Source organism: Hyperolius riggenbachi, chromosome 3, assembly GCF_040937935.1.
Source record: "Hyperolius riggenbachi isolate aHypRig1 chromosome 3, aHypRig1.pri, whole genome shotgun sequence".
NCBI lineage: Eukaryota > Metazoa > Chordata > Amphibia > Anura > Hyperoliidae > Hyperolius > Hyperolius riggenbachi.
In genome coordinates, this window is record NC_090648.1 from 332,888,824 (window position 1) to 332,909,999 (window position 21,176).

The 21,176-nt window shown below is 42.7% G+C and overlaps 1 protein-coding gene across 3 annotated transcripts in view; it reads left to right on the forward strand.

Annotated features, from left to right (window-relative positions):
- The window catches only part of MON2 (MON2 homolog, regulator of endosome-to-Golgi trafficking), a 157,051-nt gene that overhangs the window by 104,948 nt on the left and 30,927 nt on the right, over positions 1-21,176 (forward strand). For 2 of the 3 annotated variants that reach the window (XM_068276881.1, XM_068276879.1), the window contains exons 26-32: positions 1,429-2,057; positions 7,464-7,607; positions 10,771-10,788; positions 11,060-11,188; positions 13,901-14,091; positions 17,134-17,194; positions 20,782-20,905. In XM_068276881.1, coding sequence (XP_068132982.1) covers positions 1,429-2,057; positions 7,464-7,607; positions 10,771-10,788; positions 11,060-11,188; positions 13,901-14,091; positions 17,134-17,194; positions 20,782-20,905 — 1,296 coding nt within the window. The remainder of the gene's footprint in view (positions 1-1,428; positions 2,058-7,463; positions 7,608-10,770; positions 10,789-11,059; positions 11,189-13,900; positions 14,092-17,133; positions 17,195-20,781; positions 20,906-21,176) is intronic. The other variant, XM_068276880.1, reaches the window with a different exon arrangement.

Here is a 21,176-nt window from a genome sequence, read left to right on the forward strand (position 1 = left end):
GTAAGAGTGTCTGTAGAATGGACATAAGTGTGTCTATAGAGTGGAGGTAAGAGTGTCTGTAGAATGGACATAAGTGTGTCTATAGAGTGGAGGTAAGGGTGTCTGTAGAATGGACATAAGTGTGTCTATAGCGTGGAGGTAAGAGTGTCTGTAGAATGGACATAGGTGTGTCTATAGAGTGGAGGTAAGGGTGTCTGTAGAATGGACATAAGTGTGTCTATAGAGTGGAGGTAAGAGTGTCTGTAGAATGGACATAAGTGTGTCTATAGCGTGGAGGTAAGAGTGTCTGTAGAATGGACATAAGTGTGTCTATAGAGTGGAGGTAAGAGTGTCTGTAGAATGGACATAAGTGTGTCTATAGAGTGGAGGTAAGGGTGTCTGTAGAATGGACATAAGTGTGTCTATAGCGTGGAGGTAAGAGTGTCTGTAGAATGGACATAGGTGTGTCTATAGAGTGGAGGTAAGGGTGTCTGTAGAATGGACATAAGTGTGTCTATAGAGTGGAGGTAAGAGTGTCTGTAGAATGGACATAAGTGTGTCTATAGAGTGGAGGTAAGGGTGTCTGTAGAATGGACATAAGTGTGTCTATAGCGTGGAGGTAAGAGTGTCTGTAGAATGGACATAGGTGTGTCTATAGAGTGGAGGTAAGGGTGTCTGTAGAATGGACATAAGTGTGTCTATAGAGTGGAGGTAAGAGTGTCTGTAGAATGGACATAAGTGTGTCTATAGAGTGGAGGTAAGAGTTTCTGTAGAATGGACATAAGTGTGTCTATAGAGTGGAGGTAAGGGTGTCTGTAGAATGGACATAAGTGTGTCTATAGAGTGGAGGTAAGAGTGTCTGTAGAATGGACATAAGTGTGTCTATAGAGTGGAGGTAAGAGTTTCTATAGAATGGACATAAGTGTGTCTATAGAGTGGAGGTAAGAGTGTCTGTAGAATGGACATAAGTGTGTCTATAGAGTGGAGGTAAGAGTGTCTGTAAAATGGACATAAGTGTGTCTATAGAGTGGAGGTAAGGGTGTCTGTAGAATGGACATAAGTGTGTCTATAGAGTGGAGGTAAGAGTGTCTGTAGAATGGACATAAGTGTGTCTATAGAGTGGAGGTAAGGGTGTCTGTAGAATGGACATAAGTGTGTCTATAGAGTGGAGGTAAGAGTGTCTGTAGAATGGACATAAGTGTGTCTGTAGAATGGCATTGCCCTGACTTATGAAAGTCATGATCACTAGATAGACTGGGCACTTTCACATAAAAAGAAAAATATTTTGTCTATAATTTTTTGGGGGCTTTTCTTAAATGCAGTTCCTATGTGCAAAAATATAAGGATTTTCAGCAGTCCTCCAATCGTACTAAGTCATGTTTTTAGGAGTGTTGTGCTGCACATGTAGAGGAATATGCTCTAACCACTTTCCTTTAATGTTCCTTTAAGGTGATTTTTCAAAGGCATGGGATGTTCTTCTGGATCACATTCAGTCAGCAGCTCTCAGCAAGAACAATGAAGTTTCCTTAGCAGCGCTGAAAAGCTTTCAGGAAATCTTGCAGATTGTGAGCCCGACTAGAGAAAATGATAAGCCTGATTCACTCCCTGGTATTTCAGCAGCTGTTCCTTCTGTCATTGGGACGGTTGGTGCGACAGGACCAGGAAGACCATTGACGAGAGCTGACTCAACAGGAGAAAGACTTGCAAGATACCATAACTCTGAGCAGCCTATTGTCATGGATGAGATTGAAGACTCGGCTCTGTGGTGGGCAGCCTGGAATACCTGGTACAGGATTGGTACAGAAAGTACAAAGCCACCAGCCACTTGTGACAAACTGACTTTCATTCCTAGTCAGCCTTTCCTCACAGCTTTAATACAAATTTTCCCAGCTCTTTATCATCACATCAAAACTGCTTTTAACATGGATGAACTACAAAAGCTTGGGGTCATATTACATGGGGCTGTGTCAGTGCCTATAAGCTCAGATGCCTCTCCTTTCATCCTCCCCTCATATACAGAAGCAGTGTTGACAAGCCTGCAGGAATCTGTGCTTACAGCCTTGGATGTCCTACAAAAGGTGACTACCGGACTCATCTGCTTTTCTCTTTCTGGCAGCCGCATTGATAGATGGCATTGCACCAAGAAAATATTGAATTGTCCAAAGAAGAATTATTTTATGTTTTGTTTCATAATCTCCAGATCACAAATATAAAAAAAAATCAAAAGCCTTTCTTGTGAGCAAATAGTGCTGTAAGGCTTGACATTTCTCAGTAACATGCAGATTTGTGGTTACAGCATGTTTCCTAGCAAAAATGCTTGTAATAAACAAGACGTCTGGGGTCTGTGACAGATTCCAGCATCCATTTTATGTCATTTCTCCATAGCTAGGCCGGACTGAGGGACCAGGCTAAGCCAAATTCCTGCCTACCCTGTGCAGCTATTGGCCAGGCTTTCGGATAGAATCGCAGTATAGATACTTCAGTTTACAGACAGATGAAGCTAGAGGTATATGAAGGATGCCATATTTATTTTCTTTTATACTATACCTGTTACCTGGCAGCCCTGTTGATCTCTTTGGCTGCAGTATAGTCTGAATCACACATTTGAAACAAGCATGCAGCTAATCTTGTCAGAAACATCTGATCTATATGCTTGTTCAGGGTCTATGGCTATAAGTATTAGCGGCATAGGATCAGCAGGAGAGCCAGGCAAACTGCATTGTTTACCAAACATGTTTCAAACTGTGCCAACCTCAAAAGTCCTAAAGTCCACCTGTGGAAAAACATGGACAGGGGTCAAAGCAGTAAAAAGTTCCCAGATGGACACAATATAAACGTCTATTTATCAATTTCCAGCTGCGCTCACCTGCAGACAGTGCAATTCCTGCAAAAAAAGGGGACACATTAACATAGCGTAATTCTGTATTTCAAAGGTTGTCCAACACAGAGGGAGAAAGCCGCTGTGTGGGATATCCCAGATACCCATAGAAAAAGCACCAACATGCAGACTAATACAGGAAGACCCCCCCCCCCACCCACCAACAGTGAAGGGGCTCACCGGATCGTTGCCACCTCACAAACCAGGTGGATCTAGCGTGTATACATATATATCCCATCAAGTCTTCCAACAGCATATGAAGCAACTCTTCTTCCTCAGGTTAAAACTCCATTTAATCCAAAAGCATGCATAAAAAGATAAGAACAAACACCATCGCGTAATACAATACTAATGAGCTTCTCCAGGAGAACAGAGCATGACGCCGCACGCTAATCCCCCCAGTAGTGCCCCTTTGGACGGCAAAGAAATATATTACAAGCGCTGACTACACGTAGTGGTGTAAGTGTATTTTTATGTAGCACGAGAAGCTCATTAGTATTGTATTACGCGATGGTGTTTGTTCTTATCTTTTTATGCATGCTTTTCAATTTAAATGGAGTTTTAACATAATGAAGAGGAGTTGCTTCATATGCTGTTGGAAGACTTGATGGGATATACATGTATACACGCTAGATCTACCTGGTTTGTGAGGTGGCAACGATCCGGAGAGCCCCTTCACTGTTGGGGGGGGGGGGGGTTAGTCTGCACGTTGGTGCCTTTTCTATGGGTACCTGGGATATCCCACACAGCGGCTTTCTCCTTGTATGTTGGACTACCTTTGAAATACATAATTACGTTATGTCAGTGTCCCCCCCCCCCTTTATTTGCAGGAATTACACTGTCTGACGGTGAGCGCAGCTGGAAATTGATAAATAGACGTTTATAATCTGCATTGTTTAAAATGAAATAAATGTCAGCCTCCATATCAGTCTTACTTCAGGTTCCCTTCATTGAATCAACATTGACTTGTGTCTATTTAACCTTATTATGAAAAAAAATTGCAGTAAAGCTTGTGACAGCCAATGTATATGCAAAATTTAGCAACCTATGTTCACACATTAAAGTGATACAGATGCTTGCCTATAGAGAGGGAAGGCTCTGGATACTATTTACCCTTCCCTGTCCCCTCTCAGGCGCTTTGTTCCAGCACTGTCAACCTCTTAGGAGCTATTCTACCAACTGGTAAAATACACCACTGTGAGCCATCAGAGGACTTTGGAAGTGCTTGTGTCCCTAAGCGCTCCCAAACACAGGTGGCTGCGCATGCGCAAACGCACTCTAGTGCTTCCTCATGCATGTGCAGTATGGCGCCCACCCATCTTTGGAGCATTCGGGGACCCAAGTGCTCCCAAAACTTTCCGGGGGCTCAAATAGGTGGCGTACTTTTAATGTGGGGCAGTGCTGGAAGAAGGGGACCATAGGTAAGTTTCTGACTTTTTTTTTTTTTATGTGTCACTACAGATTTGCTTAAAATAAAGCAGATTATGATGCAGTAAATGTGGCAACAGTAAAACAACAATTGCACTGCTGCATAAACCCCATAGAAATCACCTTTATGTCACACTGCCTACCTCAAAAGTAATTAAATTAAAACTGATGTCTAAGGGTAAAACATTTAAAAGTCTGCTACAGCATGGCTGCATTTGCACAGCTTTACTAATTTCTTCTCTACTTTGACCCCTGGCTAAAAGCCTACTGCAAGGCCTGGCAAGGTTCCCTTCTCACTTGCCTTTCCATTCAGAGGAAGTGGGAGCACACCTACCCTATTATGTCATCCACCATATGCTACATTGGTGTGGAGGCCATAGTGTGGTCATGTGTGAAGGGAGGTCATTACCAAACTGACAGAACCCTCTACTTTCCTTGCTAATAAGACCCTTGTGGCTTATCACAGTGACAGCTAAAGCAATTACTAATGAACTGTACCAATAGCATCCATAAAATATGTGTCCTGACTCTTGGCACAGCAGGGTTAGTAGATCAAGGTTGTTTATGGATGGGCCATCACCATCAAAAAATTCCAAAGGAGTTTTGTATTCTAACCATAATAAGATTTGTACAAAGGAAATGGCAATAATGTAATACGAAGTATGCATAGTTTTCTCCAGTAGAACAGATAAAGCCTGTTTTGTAGTATTCAGTGCAAATATTTACTTATGAAAGAGATGATGCATAGCATTTTGGACAGCCTCCTTATCTTAAAGAGTACCTGTAAGAAGAAAAAAAAGTGCCCTTGGGGTGGGATTTACCTCAGAAGGAGCAGACCCAATGGGACTCAGCTATTTCTGTCGGAACCTCACCGTGAAACTGCTGAACATACCAGTCACTGGAGTTCTTTTTATTTACTTTTCTTTAGAGGAGCCAGTGCTGGATCGGGGCTGCAGGAGAGGACGGCGGAAGCCTCATTGGGACCCTGAGGCTTCCCCCTCCCGAGGTAAGTATTTCCCAGGGGCATTTTTTTTTCCTTACAGCTTTTCTTTAAGCATCCAGTTAAATGAAGTCGCCTACACACATTTCCACACTTATCACTTTCACACATATTAACACCAATGATGTATCTGAACTGTTATAAACATTTCCACTTCAGTCTACAGTGACTTTATTACCAGCAGTCATGCAGCTGGTGTTATGAAGAAACGTGCATGATGATGATGGGTGCAAACAGATTGGACTTGCTGTGTGGAAGTGTGTGTAGGAAACATTTTACAAGTTCTCTTATTTTCACTTGTATTTGTTTGAGATGTATTTAATATTACAGCTAGTTTAGCCTTGTATACATTTTGATTGAAAACTTTACATGTTCTTTACTATAACATGCAAGTGTGAACAAGCAGAAAAACTGTAGTTTTTTTTTATTATTTGACTAGTTCAACATTGTCCATTGCTTGCAGGATATTTTATGACAATATTATAGAGGGATTCATTATACAAATGTAACCACTTGTTTAGGCTTATGTTTGTGTGTGTATAACATGGGGAACTCTATATACACCATGTACTTCAAGCTATGATTCCTACATTAGTTAAAAACACACGAACAGAAGTGATCGGTTGGTGGTAATAACTCATTTCATAATTGTTTTTTGGGTTGTAAGAGTAAATTGCAGTCTCCAGAGTTCACCCACCACATATTTACTCCATGTGGTCTGGTGTATGAAAAATAACAGTGTTTTATATACAAGTGAACCCTGAGATGCATATTTCCATGTTCTGGTGGGACATGAATGGTGCAGTCTTCGCTTTCCAAAGCATGGCTGTGTCCAGCCTGAAATTCATATGTTAAGCAGCCAGGCATGATCTATATGGCATTGTAACAAGCTGGTTGAAGCTATCTGGATAGAATACATGTTACCAGCACACCATCAAGTACAGCAGTGTCCCGGTTATCCTGAACTCGACTAACCAGCAATCTCAACCGACCAGCACAAATCACTGGCAGTACTCACTGTGGTGAAGGTTTCTTAGGCTGTTTGGTGGGCTCTGCTGTGCTTAGACTGGGCTCCACAATTTTCCAATTGTTGTTATACTTTCAATTACTGTATTTTAACATTTACTACAGAGTTCATGGTATGTATAGAGAGTTAGGTATAGTACTGTATTAACTAGGCCAATTTTTAACAGCAAGTCTCCAGCAACCAGAAAGCACAATTATCTGGCATCAGCTGATCCCCGTCGGTGCCTGATAATTAAGACTCTACTGCAGCCTTTTTCAACCTTTCTAATCTGAAGGAACCCTGCGAATAACTTTTGGATCTCAAGGAACCCCTGCAAACAATTTTTTTGATCTCGAGGAACCCCTGCATTTATTTTGCAGGAGGCATGGTCTTTAAAAGTATGTGTGGCTGTTTATTTCACTACCCCCATTACACTGCCACTCATTATAGTGTCTCCTGAGCCCCCAATTCAGTGCTTCCTGGTACAGTACCACCTATTATGGTGTGCTTTGTTATACTTCTCCCATGATGCGGGAAAATGCCAAGGAACCCCTGCAGAGTACTCAAGGAACCCTGGTTGAGAAAGCCTGGCCTACTGTATAATGCTTGAAGATGCTTTATTGCATCATTCCACACATGAAGCATAGCATATAGACATACAAGTAGAACTGAAGCTTCTAGTTAAGATGTTCCATGGTATGTTGCTAACATTTCTTTATGCTTATTCCTGCTTAAGTATCTCCAGCCTTGAGTGTCACAATAGATGAATGTACTGGTTGTTAATTCATATGTGTTTGATGTGTGTATAATTGGTATACATGATACTTAATGTGATCCTGTGTGTAATGTTTATGCAGCAAGACTCCAGCCTGAGTTGTAAAGTGCCTGCCTCTCCTTCCCTAACTAAGCTGCTTCTTTCTATTGGCCAACTCGCCATCTTTTTGGTGACAGGATTACTACACCAATTTCATGACAGCTGACCAATGGCAGCAGCTTAGTAAGGAAGGGGCTGGCGCAATCTACAACTCAGTGCTGAGTCTCACTCCATAAACAGCTGAACATCATTGTGTATGCTTATAATTCATCATTTGGAGATAATTACTATACAGAGATATCCTGTATTTTTTCTTGTCATAGAGAGAGTGCTTATTTGTTTATTCTTCCCACTCCAGGCAATCTGTGTAGGACCAGAAAATATGCAGATAATGTACCCTGCAATCTTTGACCAGCTATGCGCATTTGTACAGTTCTCATGTAAACCTCCTCAGTATGGAAAACTAGAAACAAAGCACATTGCAAATGCCAAATACAATCAGGTATGTGTCAGTGCTCAGCTCACAGCTGCCTTGCATCCTTGTGACAAAAGCTTGCCCAACTGGAGAGGCAGGATGTAAGCATGTTGGAGGTGGCTTCACTCTCTTGCTAGAGCTTTGGAAGGGTTGTCTGGCCTTAGGTTACACTGACTGGGGTGTCGATTTCTGGTAATTTCCTGCCTTGCCCTTCATCCTGCAAGGTTTCTGTCCTCTCTCTCAACTGGTTAAGCATCATACAGCACATCTTCTCTTGCATTCCTTCTTTCACCAACTACTTTTCTTGTTTTCTCAGGCTAATGCCTAAAATGGGTACAGGATTTATGTGTAAAGAAGTTAATCAGATTTAGGAATTCTAACACGTAGGGCTAGTGTTGTTTGAAATTTGTGGTGCAAACAATGACAAATCTTTATACCCTCTATGGACAACTATTTGTAAAATGTAAAATACACACGTATTAGTTGTACATTTGTCCCAGAATAAAATGCACTATAAATGTATTTTTTCCGCTGTAGTTTCCATTTAGAGCAGCTAGTAAATATATGACAGATCTTATGAATTTCAGACTAGCCCATCTCTTCATAAGGGATTTTCAATATTTATTTTTTTCAAAAGCATTCCCTGAAAAGGACCTTTACAATGTGGAAAGCCAGTGCCCTCCTGTGCATGCTATTCTGTCAGTTAGTGTGCCACCCTCATGCAGAAAGTGCTTATGAAAATAAAATAATTCCTGAGAATCCCCCATAAGCAGATGGATTATTCCAAAACCTGTCAGATCTGTTACATTTCTACTGCATGCTGTAAGTGACAGGAACATAGGAAAAAGTATTAGTCCATTTTACTTTTGGACAAATGTACAGTTAAGGCAAAAATAATTACACAATAGGTGCTGGCTTTCTGAACAAGCAGAGCCGAGATTCACACCCAGGTCTCCTGTGTCAGAGGCAGAGCTCTTAACCATTACACTATCCAGCCACAGTCACCGACCACCAGAAAGAAAAATAATCAGAGGAACACAGATATGTGGGCTTCAGGGAATCGGGAATAAAGGGCGCCTGGGGCTAATGGACTATTTGGGCGCCCCATAGACACTAATGCAAAATATCAGCTATTGGGCACGAAAGAAGAAATTAGTTCGCCCAATAAATGTTGTTGTGATAATTTATAAATTATCAGTTTAACTTTTTATACCATTTTCCGTTTTGATAATTTGTCAAATATTGTTTTAACTTTTTATATAATTTTTCTTGTTTTGATAATTTGTAAATTATCATTTTAACTTTTTATAGCATTTTTAAATTCGTTTTGAGAGTTATAATTTTTGTTAAATATTGTTTTTTGTTTGTATTAACGTTATTTGAAGAGGAGAAATGGGGGGTTTTAAGGTTAGGTGTCAGAAAGGGGATTTTAAGGTCAGGCGTCAGAAAGGAGATTTTAGAGTTAGGCGTGAGTAAGGGGATTTTAAGGTTAGGCACCACCAAGGGAGTCTTATGCTGGGGATACACAGTATGTTTCTGTACCGTGTATCGACCAGCTGATCCGGCCAGCTGATAATATTCAGCTGGCCCAATCATGCCGCTCGACCCTCGTCCGCTCGATCCCCGCCAGCGGACAATGGCAGGGACTCGAGCGCTGATAAGGAAGTGCCGGTGGGGACGAGCGGTAATCGATCCGAGCGCACGCGCGGACGAGCGGGGACGCGGCTGGAGTCGAGCCGGCGGCTAATCGAGCCGCCGGTCGACCCGTGTATGCCAGGCATTAGGGTTAGGTATCACCAGGGGAGTCTTATGCTAGGTACACACTATAAGATCTACTGGAAGATTTACTGTCAGATCGATTTAATCCAACATGTCCCATCTGATTTCCGATCAATTTCTGTCCATTTTCTATTTACTTCAATAGGGAATAGATTGGAAAATGCTCGGAAATCAGATTGGACATGTTGGAAATAATCAATCTGACAGTAAATCTTCCAGTAGAACTTATAGTGTGTACCTAGCATTAGGGTTCGGCAGCACCAGGAGCGTCCCAGGATTAGGGACTACATCGGGGGTGGAGAGGGGGGGAGTCTAATGGTTAGGGATAGGTAGAGGGAGGGTCCTGTATGAGAGTAGGATTTAGGTTTAGTTGTAATAAAATATAGTTCTATTTTCGTTTTCATTTGTTATAGATAATATTTTCAAATGTTATTACATGAACTATAAAATTTGGTTATAGACAGTATTACAAAATTATTACGATTGTGCATATATTTTCGTTTTCATTGTTAGAGACAATATTTTCAGATTTTATTACATGAAGAAACAATAAAATATGGTTATAGACAATATTATAAAATTTCAGCTATAGTGCACGCCCTTTTTTTCGCAGTCGCCCTTATTTGATGTACGCGGGTTTCAGGGCCATTGTCCCAGAAGAATCCATTTACTCAAACATTGTTATCAAAAGCATTTCTATAACTGGGAATTGCACATATCCAAAATCTAAGCTTCCTTGTACTACTTTTCCTTGAATATCTGTGCTGCACTTATCATTGAAACACATAACTTTTGTAATTTAATGTTAACAAATTTACTTTTATATTTTAGTATGCAGCCAGCCATGATTATTTTTTTTTTACATGCTTAATTATGCTTCCTTACAATCATGGCAATAGCACAGCTCCAATATTTCATTTTTACATCAGTTTCATTTTCCAGATTTGTGCAGGTAGGACTATTCACATCAGTCGGTATACAATGCCAAATGTCTGTTCAGAGCCCATATTCAGCCTCATCAAATGTAGTTCTCTTTCAGTACACCTAAGCTACTAGCTTTGGAAGTGAGCAAAGTTTTTTTTTTTTTCTCCTTCAAGTTGATTTACACTTTTAAGCCATTTTCATAATACTAGCAAAAGCTGCATGTTGTTTTATTTTTTGATATAAATTTACAGTGTGTAATTATAGCTAATTAAATGCACACAAATCCACCATTTATGAATGTAGTAAATGGAATTCAATTTGAGTTGATTAAATTAGCTAATTATTTGTATTTCTGTTTAATAATTCTCTCAATTAATTTCAATGTGTTTACACCATGCTCTCAGCTACAATTAACATGTTTTGTCTGTGAATCTCAATTAACTTTTCTCATTCTGTTTGTTCTGCAACAAAATGGAATCACAAATAGATTCAACTTTTTGCACCGGTGAGTGATATTTCCTTAACAATTGCCCTCTCCTGAAACAAAACTATAATAATGATGGTGAAAGTTCATCTGTACTCTGGATGATTGTCCATAGTGATGAACAGTTTCTCTTCTCTGTAAGCATGCAAAGTGCTTCAGCTTTCCCTTTCCTGCCATGATCACTTGCACTGATCTCTTTGCATGCAGAGAAATGATGAACGTTTACTTTTCTTGCAGGTCTCTTCTTGTTTTTCAAGGTCTGAATTGTAACCTGTGGCTGTATTTGTTTTAGGCAGAGTGGGTCGCCTTAAATTATGTTCCTTTTGCTGAGAAGTCTTTAGAAGTTGTGGTGGACCTGTACCAGAAAACTGCTTGCCATAAAGCTGTTGTCAGTGAGAAGGTTCTGCAGAATGTCATTAAGGTATATTGTGTTTGATATTTTTGATGTGTAAATAACACCGACAATAATTGCTGATGTTTTGTAGACTTTCTTGTTGAAGGCCTCCTTTAGCTGTACCTGCTGACAGCTCTTCCTTGAAAGTCTGTTAAAGAGGCACTGTAGTGACATATAGTAGAATGCAGGAAATTATTCAGGATACCTACTTTTATGGTCATTTTCCTGGTTTCAATTGACAAATACTAACTAAATAATTTATAAGTGAGTACTGTAAAAAAAATAGCAATTTTATTAACCGTGTCATTTTCACTACAGTTCCTCAAACTTTTGTGGACTGCTGATGGTAAATCCTACGCCGCACTTGTGGCTGTCTAAGCCTGATGCGGCGTAGGATTTACACCACCTACCAATTCTGCTCCTGACTCGATTATGTGCACCTGAGGGGGAGATTAAGAGGTCACATGACAGCTGACATCTCCCCTCTGTGATCAGGAGCCATCGCGATTGGCTCTTGATCACTTACGATCACCGGCGGATTGTAGTGATCACTGTTGGCAGCGATGGTCTAAGGGGAAAAAGACGACGGCGACTCACCTTCCTCACGTCCCCCCCCCCTTTCCGTCCCCCTCCCCCGGCGATCATCACTCCCCTCCACTCTGGCCAGCATCCCCGCTCGCTCTGCGTTAAGTGTCAGGTCCTGGCTTGATGACGTCATCAAGCCGCAACTCAGTACTTAATGGCAGTGTGAGCAAAGATGCCGGCCAGAGCGGAGGGGGCTAGAGCTGATAATTGCTGGAGCCTGGGAGGTTAGTAAAGGCTGCTGGCAATACAGGGCACACCTGGCCACACTGGGGACACCATGCCCAGCTAGCCATACTAGGGATCCGGCTGCCTGACACCCCCTCCCCCCCATGCGCCCCCCGCATGTAAAATGGCCTGGTCCTTAAGGATTCCCCAGAGGGTTAAACGGAACCTGAGACGGGGCCCCTGCCATAAAGTATACATATCTGGGGCTTCCTCCAGCTCCCTCCGGCCTGATTGCTCCCACGGCGTCCTCTTCTCGCTCTCTGTTTCTCTGCAATTGGTCCTGGAAAGTCCTCCGGTCTGAGGTCAACTGGGCAAGCGCAGCTACCTGTGCGCTTCCTCCGCATTCTCGTCGCCTTAAAGAAAACCTAAACTGAGATGGATTTGGATTTTTCCTTTTAAAATAATACCAGTTGCCTGACTCTCCTGCTGATCCTGTGTCTCTGATACTTTTAGCCACAGCCCCTCAACAAGCATGCACATCAGGTGCTCTGACTGAAGTCAGACTGAATAAGCTGCATGCTTGTTTCAGGTGTGTGATTCAGCCGTTACAGCCAAAGAGATCAGCAGGACTGCCAAGCAAATGGTATTGATTAAAAGGAAACATCCATATCCCTCTGTTTAGGTTCCCTTTACGCGTTCTGCGGCTGCTCAGTAGTACTCTCGGCGATGGGAGCTAGACAGACGAGCGCACCTGGCCAGACTGCGCCTGCGCCGACTGGCTCCAACTGTAGTATTTTTTGGGGGCCAGTTGCGCGCGAACAGAGAGCGAGAAGAGGACGCTGTGGGAGCGATCAGGCCAGGTATGTATATTTTATGGTGGGTGCCCCATCGCTGGTACACAATGGGTATCATTCATAAAGAGGCTGTCGGTAAGGGGAATCAATGCGGAAAAACACCGCTGGCGGTGTTTTAGACTTCTGGGTGGGCATTCATAAAGAAGTATCCATGTGCGGTAGCAGTGCGGAGATTCCCCGAACTAGGCTGGTGGTAGACAGGCGGTAGGCTTGCGGAGACACGGAAGTTGCCGAGTTGATATATTTCTCCGTGTTCCGCTCTGCTGCAGCTGCCTGGGAGGTCTGTGTCTCCATTCACTTACATTGGTATCGCCACATCAGAGGGAGCGGGACTTTCCGACGTTGCACCGCTGGCGGTATTCTTTATGAATTAACATTTTGCTACATTTGTTCCGATAATCACCGCATAAGGCGGTGATTTATCACTCTGCTCGGTAGTGTCATTTTTTCATGCGGAAAGAGCCTTTATGAATGCTGACTTTGCTAAGTGGTCGGTAAAGTCAGCTGTTTTTAGCATTTCCGCATGCGGAAATGCTTTATGAATGATAGCCTTTAAGTCCATCAGGTTAAGTCCCAGGCTTGTGGAACTGAGCAGAGTGTGATTATTTCACTGTGTTGCAAATCTACTTGAGAGCTTTGTCATGGGAGGGTCAATAGTATGTGTCTGAGGCAATGTAGAAAACTTTTGATATGATTTTCAATACAAATCATACTTTTGTTTATTAACATTGGACCAAGAAACTTAGCTTAAGTTAGAGCATGCTCAGATGAGCATGTCTCAGTGAGATCACTGGCTCGCTAGCAAATCTTTTATATAAGGAAGTGTTCTCAATATCCCTACACTAGTGATTGCATGCTTTAATTCCATCTTTTCTGCAGCCCTGTTATTACCTTCTGCCCACTTTTCCTCCACCAGAGGTCAGCAGAGACATCTTAACAGGTCTGACTGTATTGAATTAAGCTGTAGGTTTTGAATAACTGCATAGCTTTATAAGTTTGTTTTTCTTTTCTTTTTTTTAATACTAATGATGTAAAGCTGAATGTTCTACACAAATAATAAAATAATTGCATTGGCAATCTGTATTTTGTATTTCTATGCTCGTGTGGCTGTGACACTGGGTATTTGTTTTCTCAGACTTTGCGGGTGCCGTTGAGCCTGAAGTATGCGTGCCCTTCAGAGAGCACATGGAAGCTGGCAGTGTCCTCCCTGCTGAAAGTCCTCTCAGTTGGGTTACCTGTTGCACGGCAGCATGCTTCCTCTGGGAAATTTGATAGTATGTGGCCGGAACTTGCCAATACGTTTGAAGATTTTTTGTTTACTAAAAGGTAAGATAGCGGCATTCACTGGTATTTATACCTGCTTTATATGGAATTGATTACAGAGTAAACTAAGTAACCTGCTTCCTTTTTTATTTTGAGTAAGGTACCCAATGAGACATAAATACTGTTAGTTATTTACAGCTCTCAATATTGAGATTTGAAATTCCCCTTCACATATTACCATGCTTGAGCCCTACCTGCATTATTATTAAAGGGAAGGTTCAGGGAGGGTGGGGAAAAAATAAAAATCAATTTCCACTTACCTGGGGCTTCCTCCAGCCCATGGCAGGCAGGAGGTGCCCTCGCCACCGCTCCGCAGGCTCCCGGTGGTCTCCGGTGGCCGACCCGACCTGGCCAGGCCGGCTGCCAGGTCGGGCTCTTCTGCGCTCCAAGTCCTTGTACTTCTGCGTCCCACGCCGGCGCTCTGACGTCATCGGACGTCCGCCGGGCTGTACTGCGCATGGGCAGAACTACTGCGCATGCGCAGTACAGCCCGGCGGACGTCCGATGACGTCAGAGCGCCGGCGTGGGACGCAGAAGTACAAGGACTTGGAGCGCAGAAGAGCCCGACCTGGCAGCCGGCCTGGCCAGGTCGGGTCGGCCACCGGAGACCACTGGGAGCCTGCGGAGCGGCGGCGAGGGCACCTCCTGCCTGCCACGGGCTGGAGGAAGCCCCAGGTAAGTGGAAATTGATTTTTATTTTTTCCCCACCCTCCCTGAACCTTCCCTTTAAAATCAAAGGAAGGGTACTCTTATGGCGAAAATACCGTTTAATAATCTCAGCCTGCGCTTAAAGGCTATATCTGAGGTGACAGGTTTTAAAGCGGATCTGAGATGACAAACTAACTATAACAAGTAACTTGTCTATATATCTAATCTAAAGTTTAGATAGTTTACACAGCAAATCTAGCTGCAAACACTTTCAACCGTTTATGATTATTTATTCCTGTGATACAATGAGGGCAGGCATGTTTTATTTGTTCCAGGCTGAGGGCTGGAGATGCTATCAGCTTGCCTGTGTGTAATGTGACAAATACAGTCCCCTCTCCTCCTCCCTCTTCCCCTCTGCCTCTAAAATCTCTGGCTACTAACCTCCTCCTCCTCCTCCTCCTGTCCAGACTGAGCTCCCATAAGCCCTTGCTACAGTGCCTTGGCATTCTGAAAAAGCTGTGGGCGAGGCTTGTTTAGTTTATAGGGAATTAGAGTATTAAAATAACACAAAAAAAGTATTTGGCTTGAGGAATGCCCTATAAACTATATGAAAGGAACACAATTATGCAATGAGTAAAAGTTTATTTCGTATCCACTTTAATAAAACTATGCACCTACTTTGGTCAGTAAAGCAGCTCGGACGTGTACTGCGTCCTCCTTTCCCCCCCTCTCCCCCATTGCCTCAGGCTGGAGACCTCCCTTGGGTCTCCATCCTTGACATGGAAGCAGTATAGTGCAATGGCTGCGGAACCTACGCAGTTTGGCAGGCTGCATGTGTGCCTGTGCACTTGCAAGATCTCAGCTGCCGCATCCATGCTCCCTGCGACTGCCAGAATGCCATGCGCACGCGCTCACATCCAGCTGCTTTAAAGACCAAAGTAGTTAAAGTCTCCTCGTATATCCTTTAAAGTAAACCTGAGACGGGAGGAACAAGTTCTGTTTTATTTACCTGGAGCTTCTTCCAGCTCCCATTGCCTTACAGGTCCCTTGGTTTCCTCCCCAGCTTGCTCTATTGTGCCGTTGTGCTTAGCCCAAGAACCTCAACAAAACTGAGCTGGCCGGGCCCCCGCAAAACCCTGCCCCCATCCTCAAGCAGAACGTCGCCCCTTCACCCACATAAAAATGTTGTCTGGGGCCCCCTGCATTACCTGCAGTGTCTGACGTGCATGATATAACATACAAAGCCGAGAGCTGCAAGGAGATGGCGTGTATGACGCGGCTGAAGATAGGAATGAGGAGGACATGTAGCTCCGTTGAAAACAGGAAACGGGTCATGTATGACACTTCCGCTTGCTGTACTCTGCCTCTTCGAACATAAGCAGTCCCCCAAGCTGCCCCCAAGGCTGGGGTCAGCGTTATGCCCCTGATCAGATGGTAATGTTGCATATAATATAAATGCCCTTTTAACATGCACAGCTCTATGATGTGAGAGAATAGATTTACTGTATATTCTGGTGTACAAGACTACTTTTTAATCCTTGAAAATGTTCTGAAAAGTCAGGGGTCGTCTTATACGCCGGTGTCATTGATGCCAGGTGATACGCCCTACCCTGGTGCCGCCTCTCAGACCTCGCTGCTGAGGACTGTAGTGAAGCGGCGCAGGTGCACATGTGCGAGATCTGAGAGGCAGAGAAGGAGGTAAATGGGATACAAGGGCGGGCCAGACAGGTGAAAGAGGCGTGTTTTATGGGCACAGCGCGATCTTCCATACGGTTCTGATAAACAGGTAGACACAGAGAGCTAACTAATCCACTTATGGAGAGGGAGAGTTGACCAATCTAACCAGTCAATCACCTGTATACTGTTATATACTGGGTACCACATACAGTACAGCACCAGTATCTGTTCATACATAGCACCAGTATATGATGTTTTTTTTATTTGGTGTGCGTTGGAAGAGGGGTAGTCTTTATTTTACATCAGTCTAGTTTACCACAGGGATGCACTAAATATATGATCAGGTAGTTGTTATGTAAAGCTGCCAGTTCCGAAAGGGCAGGAAATGATATTTCAGAAAACCGTGACAATTTCTTACAAACTGCAGAGGGTGGAATGCATCAGGCTTCCTTTGCTGGGCTTCTTTCTTAGTAATTGTAAAGTGTTTTAGGGAGGAAAAGCTTTTGTGTATGACTGAGTGAAGTTTATCTGCTGCAGAGATAAACTGGGGCACGTGAAATGAGGTTAGCACAATGGGTCAGACACCGATCCACCATTCTCTTCTTTAAATAAAAGGTGGGTTTTTCTTATAACTTTGAAATGTTATTCCACACAGAGCATCGCTTTACTTCCTAGAACTACCACCAGAGTAATATTGTTATTCCTTTTTTCCCCCCCTAGCTCACCTCCAGATAATCTTTCAATTGAAGAGTTTCAAAGGAATGAGAGTATTGATGTGGAGGTGAGTAGAGCAAGAGGAGAGAGCTCTCTTTGTAATGCCATCTGTGTGAGGAGGGGGCAGCCAAACGTCAATACCCTCTCTCTGGTAACCCGAGCCAACGCATACAGAATTGCACCAGCACGTAAAAATCTTTGGAGAATCAAGCTGTCACTTGTAATCACTAAAAGCCACATGACAACTGGCTTATGGTGTCCCTGATACAAATCCCTTACCAAATGCTCAAATACATGTTTTACCAGCATGGTTCAGACCATTCACACACCCAAATGGCTGGCTTTACTCAAAAGCATATATAATGTACTTATTTACTCGACAAATGCAAGTGTAATGTATTCTTCACAGATGCAAGATGTAGATTTATTCTTTTACTGTATTGCGATTACTGTAATACTTTTCAGGATGTATGGAGCTGTGAGACTTTAGTTTTTTTCCCCCATCTGTGGTTTAATTATATTTAATATTTTAGTGAAGTGCAGACTTGCAAAGTGAACAAACCCTTATCCTCTATGCATACGAATGACGACTTGAGAGTCATTTGTCATGTAATAACAGTAGTCCTAATTCTTCAATGTTCACTGTGCAAAAAATATATGCGGATCGCACACACATTAAAGTGTATTCAAGGTAAAAAAAAAAAAATATATACAGTATATATACCGGTATATCAGATATTTTGCTAAAGAAGAGGAAAGGCTCTTGATCCTGCAGAGGCTAACCACGTCCTCCTTGCCGCCACCATTGCCATGCACGGAATGTATACAACAAGAGCTTGTTAGACATGTTACATGGCTGTCCTCTCCACACACGAATGTGGCTGTACTGACTCTGCACAAGTACAGCTGCACCTCTGCAGTAAGCTGGAGCTGCTAAATGCTACTGTGCAGGCTTGGCCGTACATGCACTGGTGCAGCATGACCGTGCTTGTGCATAAAGAGAAGCATGATCACAATCTTCAAGAGGGTCCCAGCGGTGGGCGAATGCACACTTACAAGTGTATCCAAGATAAAACTTGTGGAGTTTTAACAGGCTCAACCCTGTGCATACAACTTTAAGACAAAAACAAGGAGCGCTCCATAGTGCATTAACATAAAAAACATTTATTCCGCAATTACAAGTTCTACTCACAAGATATATGTTCAAAACTTCGCTTATCAGCGGTAAGCCTATCCGCTTAGCTCCCCGGCGGCTATCGCTCTCACGCTGTGGCCAGCAGCGTGGTCCCCATGGATACCTTAGCTCGTCTATGGGGGGCGTGGCTTATTCCAGGCGTGCTTATAGCGTCATTACGTGTTTCGGCACTCTGCGCCTTCATCAACCCTGTGCATAGGCTGCCTGGTAGACGAGAAGCGGGACCTAAGGCGACTGGGTGGACTACGCATGGAATTTAGCCTGTTAAAACTCAATGCGTTTTATCTTGGATACTTTGTAAGTGTGCACTTTTTTACAATTGTACGCCATGTAGGTCCTGAATATGTTTTGTTTGTACAGCGTCACGGAATATGTTGGCGCTTTATAAATCAATAATAATAATAATAATTTGGGGTGACATGATCCACTAGAGTTCACAAGTTGGGAGAGGACGCAAAGGATTCTTATTAATCCGGTGGGGGTGGCCAGATGACCACATTTTTATTTTGTACAATGCACTTATTAAGGAACACGAGCCGCACCTGGAAGTATTCTTGGCAAAATATAAGAAAAGAAAAACTAGCAACTCTAATACTGCATCCTACCTAACCCCTGTGTCTCTGCGTCCCATGTCCGTGTGTGTGTCCCTGCGTGGTACTGCGCATGTGCCGCAGGGACAGCCGTTGGACGGGAGCAGGACAGGCAGGCAGTCAGCCGCGAGCGCAAGTGCACCGGAAACGCGTGCGCGTGCTGATAGGTGGCAGCGGTGACGGCCCTAGCCCGTTATTAAACGTGCTAAGGTGCCTAGTATACAGTATAAACTTCATATTGAAGTTGAAACTTTTTCCACATGTGCAACTAAAGTGTAAAACAATATTAATTCTAAAATCTAAAATTAAAACAAGGCAATGCTACTAGGCAAAATATTTTGTAAAGATTAATACTGAATTTGGCCCATATTATGTCTTTGCAAAAGTCAGGTAGAAAAAGACACGTCTTTCAAGTACATACAAGAACTTCTGCCAAGTTGTTAAGTGCCAACATTACAAATTCAGTCTCGCAGTTTAAGAAGAATAAACTGGTGTCAGGTGGAATTTTACATGGATATAGGAAGAACTGGTTAAAAACCTGTTGCTTTAATTAGTAATCTTGTACAAGTTCAGCCATTCTTCTGTTTCTTGCTTTTACAGTCCATGGTCTTAAAGGTTAAAGGAATACTATCAATGCCCAAGTGTTCTAAAATTATAATGTACAAATAATGTCTAAGTAGCTGTGTAAACATTGTCCTACTTTTCATGTTAAATATCAGAGGCAAAAGCTTTAATTTATTGAGAGTAGGATTTAGCTATATTGGGACAAATCAATTGCAGAAGTGGTGTCTGCTTCAATGCACAGCCACTGTTGCATATCAGACTACAGAGTATTTTTCTCAGAAAGCAAAAACAGTATGAAAGGCTGTGACAAAAGCTGTGAGCTTTTCTCTCTCACAGAGTTACACACAGGGTTAACTGATCAAGTGTGAGGGGAATTTCCTCTCTCCTCATGGCTCATTCTGCCATCAGTTTTGGCGTCAGTAAAGTTTGAAAGTATTTAGATAACCGTAAACAAAGAGGTTGCCAGTGAAATGTATACACAAGTACTTAGCAGCATTTCCCAAACAATTCCTATCTCAATTGAAAAAAATATGTAGATCGATAGTGTTCCTTTAAGTTGTTTGCAAAGGTAAATAGGGACTAACTCACACAGTGTTAGTATTTGATACAGCTGTTCCAGTGCAATCCCCTTTGGAGTAGTCGCATGACCCAGAGATCTGTGCATGAAGGATGGAGCTACCAACAGAGTGGGTGTTTGTTCTACAGCACAGATGCATCACTTGGCCATGCCCATCTCCTCCCTCTACTTCCTTCTGTGGGTCAGAGACCACTCTATGTTCACAGGAAAGACTGGCTGGTGCTCCTTGCCATCTACCCCCTAACTACCTCTCGTGCGTGATGATGGGATAGGGTAAGAAGTATGGACAGCTCACAAACTGCTATTCAGACTGTCCAGGAGGTATATGACATTCACACAAGAAGTCAGCATTGCAAAACCAGAAAGCCTGGTAAAAAAAAAAAGGTGCATTGCAAATTGTGGCACATTTCACACATTATACATAAACAGCAGAAGCCTGAACCAGGGCTATATTTGTCTCATCTTTATTTTCCTTAGCTATTCTATGCTTGCAGACATGCTGCTTTGCAAATGAGAGTTCACTCCCTTTGCAGATGTCTAGACAACATAAGATACTTTACTTTTACCTTCACTGCATGTATGTATTTTATTTGTTTTCCGATTGGAACTGTTGTTTTCCTATCTAGTGTCGGTCATATCACATAAAGGAAGTAACGTTTCTGCCAACACAAGTATCTAACATACTGTGACTGTCATAGTATATAATAACTATCTTCACTTTTTTCCAGGTTGTCCAACTAATCAGCACAGAAATATTACCCTATGCCAATTTTATTCCTAAGGACTTTGTGGGTAAAATCATGACCATGTTAAACAAAGGTTCAATACACTCCCAGTCATCTTCATTTACAGGTAAGTTTAAATTAGTTTTGGAATGTAGAAACATAATCTTTCCGTGCTAGACTCTCGTAGCACGATGCAAGAATGTGGCATAAGGGATACTAAAGGAAACTCAGTAACGGGTGACTCACTTGGTCACCCATTCATTTGGACATTTCTGCTGTACCTACATCTCTTCAAGCGTTTCACTTGGGTCATTTTACTGTGCACTAATACCATATATATATATATATCACTTTAAAGATGATATTGCTGGAGAGAGGGGACGGTATTGAGCTGCATT